This window comes from Eschrichtius robustus, chromosome 3 (genome assembly GCF_028021215.1).
Source record: "Eschrichtius robustus isolate mEscRob2 chromosome 3, mEscRob2.pri, whole genome shotgun sequence".
NCBI lineage: Eukaryota > Metazoa > Chordata > Mammalia > Artiodactyla > Eschrichtiidae > Eschrichtius > Eschrichtius robustus.
The window spans coordinates 138,151,758-138,159,871 of NC_090826.1; the positions used below are offsets into that span (position 1 = coordinate 138,151,758).

General features: G+C 40.4%; 1 protein-coding gene across 2 annotated transcripts in view; it reads left to right on the forward strand.

Annotated features, from left to right (window-relative positions):
* Positions 1-5,646, forward strand: part of FAM20B (FAM20B glycosaminoglycan xylosylkinase) — a 48,502-nt gene extending 42,856 nt beyond the window's left edge. For both annotated transcript variants that reach the window (XM_068541312.1, XM_068541311.1), the window contains exon 8: positions 1,623-5,646. In XM_068541312.1, coding sequence (XP_068397413.1) covers positions 1,623-1,854 — 232 coding nt within the window. In that variant the 3' untranslated portion in view covers positions 1,855-5,646. The remainder of the gene's footprint in view (positions 1-1,622) is intronic.
* The last annotated feature ends 2,468 nt before the right edge of the window (positions 5,647-8,114 follow it).

An 8,114-nucleotide genomic window follows, 5' to 3' on the forward strand; every position in this document is an offset into this window, starting at 1 on the left:
AAGACATGGTGGGTTAGACAGGACAGTTTAGTTATAAGCATTATTAAACTCTTTGATACAAGAGTGACTATAAAAGAAAACTAGAGCTGAGGGAGAGTACCCAATGAAGAACAAACTTGGAAGGGGATCCCCCTCCCCAAGGCTGGGGTTTGGACCTCAGTGGAGAAGGTGTAGTTCAGCCCACTGAATAGCAGAGAAGTGTGTTAGTTTGCAGGTGCTGGGAGTGCAGGAAGCAGCCCTCCAGAATGCAGGCAGGGTACAGGCAATCAGCAGGTGGTAGCATGGCATACCGAGAGAGCAACAACTCAGTAGAAACCCTCCAGGCTACAGGCAAGGCTTATTTGTGGGCCTGCACAGGGAATTGGGGCACCAGCATGGGTGGGTGGCTTTGGGGGCTCTGGTTTCCATGTCAGGAGGGCCTTAGGAAAGTTATCACCAAGCCAGGCCAAGGCTGCAACATCATGGAGGGCCTGCCTGTTCTGGGAATGTGGCCAAGGCAGAGTTTCATTTGATGACCTTTCCCGCACACTACTGACCCACTCACTGTACAGCAGCCAGAAGTGTCTGGAGAACCTCTTCCTTCTGCAGTCTCCTTCCAGTGTCCTCTACCGAGAAAGCCTAAGAGGAGAGATGCTTAAAGGATCTCTGTCCATTATAGCAGGGCATATATGAAGAGTGAATTTGGAGCTGTGAGAGGCAGTCAAGTGATACCTTCGTCACACAGGGGGAACTCTAATGCTCTAGGCACTTGTAGTATTTTTCAGAAGAGTAAAACCACACTGCCTCTGTGCTTGTCCATCCCTGCCATGCTTTATCCGAAGATCCTTACTTTCTTACTTTTCAAATGGTTGCAGAACAAGTTGCCTGCCTCATGCAGAGTCAGACTTTAATGCATACCTAGTAATTCTCACATTACCCACAGGGAGGTAAATACTTTTTTTTCTAAGATAAATGAAAGATCCTCTTTAGTTGGTAAAATAATTGAGAAAAATAGATATCCTTAAACTTTTTCTATTTATAATATTAATGCTAGAATTTTTAATTCAGAAACATAAAAAGAAGGAAATTAAATTACTTATTAAGATGTAAGGATAACTCCTGTTAACACTCTAGTGATTTCATTGTAATCGTGTGTATGTTTGTGTGTATGCTTACACACACATTTTCTTTCCCCACAGATTTGGAGTAAAAGAGTGTTTTCCCTCCAACTATTTTCCCTGACTCAATATTATATCATGGGCATTTCCCCATGCCACTGAATTTTCACAACTGCTTTTAATGGCTGCATGGTATTCCCTTGAATGGATAAGCCATAATTTATTTAACTATTTCTCAGTTGTTGGACATTTCAGATTGTTTCACATTTTTCCTGTTACAAATAGCACTGCAATGAACATGTATAAATATTGTATATATTTCTCATTAATTACCGAGAAAGAAATATCAAAATGTGGTAATGTTACTTACTCATAATGTAGAGCTACTTCTAAAACAGAAATGATTTTTCTAGTTGAGATAGTTTACGTAATTATTTCTTTACTTTTGTCTGCCATGCGGGCTTTAATCTCCATTTGATAGTGAGAGGTTTTATGTAACCTGTCCTAAAACTTTTTTTCTCCCAGCATTCGGGTTTCTACCTGGAACAGACTGAACTCCCTGAAGAATGGTGTGCTGAAGTCTGCCTTAAAATCTGCCATGGCCCATGACCCCATCTCCCCAGTGCTCTCTGATCCTCACCTAGACGCTGTGGACCAGCGGCTCCTGAGTGTCCTGGCCACCGTGAAGCAGTGCACTGACCAGTTTGGGATGGACGCAGTGCTGGTGGAAGACAGGATGCCTCTCTCCCACTTGTAATTCTCCACAAAATAAGTGAAACTTCTTTTTACAAAGATAGAGAAACAGCACAATCAATTCCGAATGGTATGAGGTGGATTGGAAATGGCCAGCAGCACGTTCTGGTGACAGGGGACAGGGTGGCCTTGGATTTCTTTGGTGTTTGCTGTAGTAGAAGTTGAAGCAAAGACTACAAGTTTCAGACCACGGAGCTGTACCTGCTGAACCACCTTCTGACTTCCTCGGCGTATGCCCATTCTAGCAGTGGGCATCACAGTTGGTCAGTATTAATTCTCATGCCAAAGGACAAATTAGAGGTGTGACATTTGAATAGGTTAATGTTGGGGTTGGTTCTGAAGTGTGTGTTTTGAGTCCATCCTTATAATCCTTTCTCCACACTTGTGGATTTTCCGAAAACACTTTGTAATCTCTCGAGTCCTTTTTTACCAGGACTAGTCAAATTGGGAATTTTACTGCTTCCTAAGGAGTGGCAGCAAGTAACCCAGCATTCTATTAAGCCAAAGTAGCATGCTCTGTTGGAGGGACTATGTTTTTAAGATAGAATTAGAGGAAGGACAAAAGCAGGAAAGATGTTTGGGCTTTTAAGTGAGTAGGTGGTGCTTTTGATGATTCTTAAAGGAGGGAAGAAGAGAGAGAGACCTGCTTGGTAGAACCAGAATCAAGGCGGTGATTGAATTAGTGAAAAAACAGGTTCCCCTGTATTTAAGTTCTTAACGTATATAAAAGCAAGCATGACTTGTACCTAAGTAAGATTTGCATTCTCATAATTGTGTCCAAATTAATCCAAAAAAGTGTCCCTGGAGAACCTACCATTACAACCCAAGCACAATTCTGTTATGGAGACGTTTTTTTCCTTTTGCCCAAAGCAGGCAAATCCTTTGCAAATTATCAAAGCAAACTGAAATAACAGCTTGAATAAGAGTTAGGTTGCCTGTCTTCTCTGCCATCCTGATTTTTAAAATGAATTTCCACTTCTGTCTTCAAGGCATTTGGTCATTAAAGCTGCTGTTCCCAAGAGATTGGCGATCCTATTTGTGCCTTTCTTGTGAGAAAAGCCAGCTCGCTCCTACGGATAATATAGTTCAGATCCTGCTGGTGGCTGGACCTATCTTGTGATTTGGGCCATGTGGAAGGCTGGAAACAAAGATTTTAAGCCTTCTGAGCCTTAAAATTAAGGTGGTTACCAGGAAGAGCCTTAAGATTTTGATTTATGTCAAACCCTGATTTCATCATTTAATCTTGTTTGGAGTTCTGAACCCACAATGTAGTATTGTCCTTCCGTCTCCTATTAGCACTTTCAAATTTCAAGTTGCTAAAACAGGCTTAGTTTTGTGTTCTGCCAAAGCGATTTGACATATAAGCACTTGCATTAAAATACAGGGCAGAGGAAACTAGGCCTGGTGTGTGCCCACTCACATGTCCTCAGAGGTGGGTGCTTCTCTCCTGCATTTTGTCTGGGGACTGTTCCAGTTTTGACTTCTGTGAAGCAGACACTAATATTTAAACAGTGTGGTTGAACAAATTTACTGCCAGCCATTGGAGACCAGTTTTAGGTAACCACCCTTTCAAAAACAGTTAAGAATTTATGCCCCAATTTTCTCAAATTGAAAGATAACTGAGTACCCCATAACTACTTTAAAGTAACATGAAATTAGGATGCTTTTGTACTTAGTATGTACATTTGGCGATGTACACAGAATGGGCTGAGTTATTTTTAAAAAGGTATTGAATTTAAGAAGACAGGTAGTAGCACAAAACACTGAGCTAGTGTTAACAGAAGGAAGCATTAATTCCAATTTTAAACTCATTTACTATGTGCATCCAGGGAAGTTCACATTTGAGCTTGAGAATACCTTGGATGGTGCTTACCTCAGAGCATCAGGGAGCCCGCTGGAGGGACAGTGAGAAGGAAGTCAGCGCTGCTCTCCTTGGTAAATGTTAGCTGAACTAAATTTCTTTCAAACATGTGATACGTTCAGTATGCCCCAGTGAAATGAATAAGAGCTGTTCTCAAACTGGGAACTTTATTCATGATGTTGAAGGCAGAAGATTCTGCTAAGGAAAAAAGCAGGAGGAAAAGCTGCTTTGAAAAATGCCTCATTCTTTTTTCCAAACATTGCAGAAAATGTATAATCTCATTCTCTTTCCCTATTTTAAAATTCATGATCTTAAAAGGTGTTCAGATGTATAGTGGTTAAAGTTAGAATTATGCTAATAGAGTGGTGTGAACTGATGCTTAGAATATAAATTTATGTTCTAAGTCAGGATCGGATTAAGCTGCAAAAGTACGGTTAGAATCTTGGAAACAAACCAACCATAAGCTTATAGCCCTAAAATTCATAAACACTAAATTCTGTTTCAAAAAAGAGGTAGATATCTTTTTTTTTAAGTGTTGTAATGCTATCCTCTTGATGGTTTATCTTTTAGAATCGAGGACTATTATAATCAAACAGGTCATTGGAAGGGTTTTTGATCAGTCCTAAGCTGGGCGTGCCTAGCTAACATCTAAAGGTAGATGTGGGTACATGTTAATATTATAAAACTAAGAAAATCAGAACTGAGTACCATTTCCTGCCCCCCTTCTTCCACTTCTTAAATATTAGGTTGGCCAAAAAGTTCATTCTGGTTTTCCACACCATCTTACAGAAAACCTGAATGAAATTTTTGGCCAACCCAATATATATATTCCATAGTTTGGGCGAATATGGGTATAGAGGTTTCATTCTAGAATTGTTATTTAATATGAAGCTGTATTATGGGTTTTGGGGGTAAATAATTTTCTGTGCAAAACATTAATAGGATCTGATTTACTCAGAGTATTGCTCAATAATTTATTAATAAGGCATTTCTCCCTATTTGCACTCAGGATTAATAAGTCAAATGAAATTTAATAAGGAAATGGGAGAATTCAGGTACATCCTATTATTTTGGGAAAGATGAATCCTATACATGGCAAAAATTCCATGTCACCTGAAGGCAACATGTTCTTCCAAAGAAATCCAACCTTTCCTTTCTTTAAAAAAAAAAAAAAAAAAAGGCTTTTGGCCTTCCCCTTCCATCCACCACGTTCCTTCACCCTCCCTTCTCCACAGCTTCCGTATTCTTGTTTGACCATTACCTGACCACACCTCAAATAATGGTAAACAGCATCTATCAGTGAGCTGTCTTATGTGAGTCGTCTTGTGAGCTTGGGCTTCAGGAAACATGAGTCAAGGTATATGTATATATATAGTCATATATGTATTCTAACAAGAAAAAAATGTATTTATTTTGACACAGGGAAACACTGTTGCTGAAGAACCTGAAGCTAGGAGAAGGTTCTCTTAGTCTCTGAGAGTAAATCTAAGTGACATAAAGATATCCATTCAGCAAACACCTCCTGTGCTAGCCAGGGCCGACGCCCGAGGCGCATAGACCAGCCTCGTGAGATGGTTGTACAGGGGAAGGCCAGCTTTCCCCCTTCGACGCCTCAAGTCTGGGTTGAAAAGGTGAGGGCTGGATACTATACTGCCACAGGTTTTTAAGGAACTAAGGTGTTACTCACAAATACAAAATGTCTGGGGGGGAACTGGGAATAACTTACTGGGAAATTAATTTATTTGCTTCAAAGAGAGGTGTAGGAACCACTACCCTCTGTTTTGATCTGCCAAGGATTTCCTCTCAGAGCTGTTGCACAAATAGAGGTTGTGCTTGGTAAGATACCAAACAAGACAGATACGCACCTAAATTTCTAATGTGTTCTATGGGTTTCAATTCTGAAAGAAAGAAAATGAATAAAGATTTTAATAAGTACTGATGTACCATCTTTTCCTCATTCTTTCCCCACCTCCCCACCCCGGTTCGGGATACTTCCATTGTTTTCAATTCCGATTTCCTGTTTTGTTAGGGGACAGAAGATTACATCTTCTGCATACACATAAACTTCCACAGGGATTGTTTCACAGAATCGACGGATAAGACCTTTACACTTCTCACTAGTCTTCAGAAGGCCCATATCAGGTTGTGACTGAACTGAGAATTTCAGTAGGATATTCTTAGGTGCCTTTTGTTCATTTAATTGTTAACTTCTTTCTTGCAGCTTCTTTAGAGGTAAAGAATTATGAATCCCAAAGAACTTGTCAGCACAGTATCATAGAGGCCTGGAAGAAAAGACCAGCTGCCCTGATTATAATTCTTAGGACACCCAGACTTTTAAACTTTGAAATGGAAATGCAGCATCATAAACCTCAACCAGACAACTGAGCAGAGTTCTCAAGATTTTTACTTGATTTGTAGCGTTTTTGTTTGTGCCAGTTTTTGTCACTTGTACTTGAAAACCAAAGGGAGGCTAAAGCCTAGTTAACAGGTTCCTCGCTGACTCACCTCATACGATCATTTTCCAGGCGAGATTTCAGGCTTCATTTTCTTCTCAAGCATACCAGCAAGACCAGTATTAAAGCCTGAAAAGGCAGCTGGGAGTAGGGAGGGAGAGGTTCTGTTATGGGCTCATTTTACCCACTGTATTTGCCTATAAAAACTGATTTTTAGCAGCCCTCATTTTGTAAAATAGACAAGAATGGTCGTAACCACTGGTTTAGCGTGGGTGAATTCTGTAAGATAAGCCGCTTTATGAATCCAAGGGAATTAGAGAATGAAGTCACAGTGTGTAAAGTATTGGTCTTCAGTAGACATTTGGGCCTTGTGCTGGAGGCCATCAAGATGATAATGACTGTCCCTTCCTTCAAGGAGCCCATAGTCCTAGCAGAAGAGACTACTTGTGAAGTACCAAATGCCTCAGGAATCGTGTGAATTAGAGTGGAAATAAGGAGCAGGAAAGAATCACAGGAGGTTGAGAGTGAGAGGTAGGCAGACCTACCTTGGGGAAGAAGGGGAGATCAATCCAGGCTTGACATGTGGTGTGTGTAGAACCCCTGACTCCAGAAATGCAAAGCCGTATGTGTGCAAGATACAGAGCTTCCTGGGCCTGTACTCTGTTTTCAGTACCTGGGTCACCAGAAATAACCCTTCAGGGGTTTCCTTTGGTTTTCATCAGGTGTGCCCTGCCTCTTGAGAGGAAGTCTCAGTCCACTGTGATGCCTCAGTTGCTCTACTTCATAGATGTTAAAGGAGCCATTGGCTTATAGATTAGCTGTGAAACATTCATTTTATCTTTTCAGAGTTTGCTTTTTACATGCCAAATTTATTTGGAGATAAAGACTTGATTTTTACCCAAAGGTTGTTTTCAAGGTGGATGGTGTTCTGACGGCCTTCAGCGGGGTAGGGAAGTTGTCTAATTGCTAAGTTAGGTCCCATTCAGATGACCTCAATAAAGGTGCTGTGTGCCCATTTTCTCTTTGAAAGACTGTGCTAAAATGCATATTTTGATTGAGTAGGTTTGGGGCCTGAGTTTGCATTTCTAACAAGCTCCAGGGCAACGCCAGTGCCACTGGTCCTTGGGCCATTCATGAGTAGCACTGAGTTTGCTTGCTAAGGAATCAAGCTACCCGTAGTTTTCACAAAAGCCTCTAGATGTCCCCATCATCTATGAGATCTTGCTCCTAGAGTTACAGCCAGTAGCTTCCAAGCACTGAGAATGAAATATGAGCAATTTACTTGAAATAGAGGCTTAGCTAAAAACTGGTGTTCGGATTCATTGTTTCTATGTGGGACTGACTCTGGTTTAAAAAAAAAAAAAAAGTTTACTCTTTCAGGAAAAAGATGTCTTGAAATCAAATTGTCCAAGAACTTCCAAGCTACCTGCTTTATTAACCATGAAATGTGAAATCCAAATAAAAATCCAATCTCAAAAATTATCAGTTAGACCTACATGAAAGTTACCAGTTGAGAATTATTTCCACAGTCTTCAAACATGGATTTTTTTTTAAAAGAAGCCAGGGTAAATACTAGTAATTTTATCACCATAAATTCACCTGTGAAGTTCACAAGTGTAAATAAAGTCTTCCAAAGCCTCCTGTGTAGACCATCCAGTCTCCTCCAAGGCGGGGGCATTTACAATAATAAAGGTTAATGCAGAACTGAATAAGCTCATTAGCCCTCACAGCATGCCTATGAAGTGACCATTTTATTATCCCCATCTTAGAGCTGGGGAAACTGAGGCATAGAACAGTTAAGTAACACCCAAAGTGACATATCAGAAAAGGGGCCATTCAGTTAATCACTATACTAGATTGCCATTCATGCTCAAACAACATTTATTGAATGAGTTAATGTTTTCAATTTCCAAATAAGCATAATGGTGTGTTCCTTGTTAACTGTCCTTC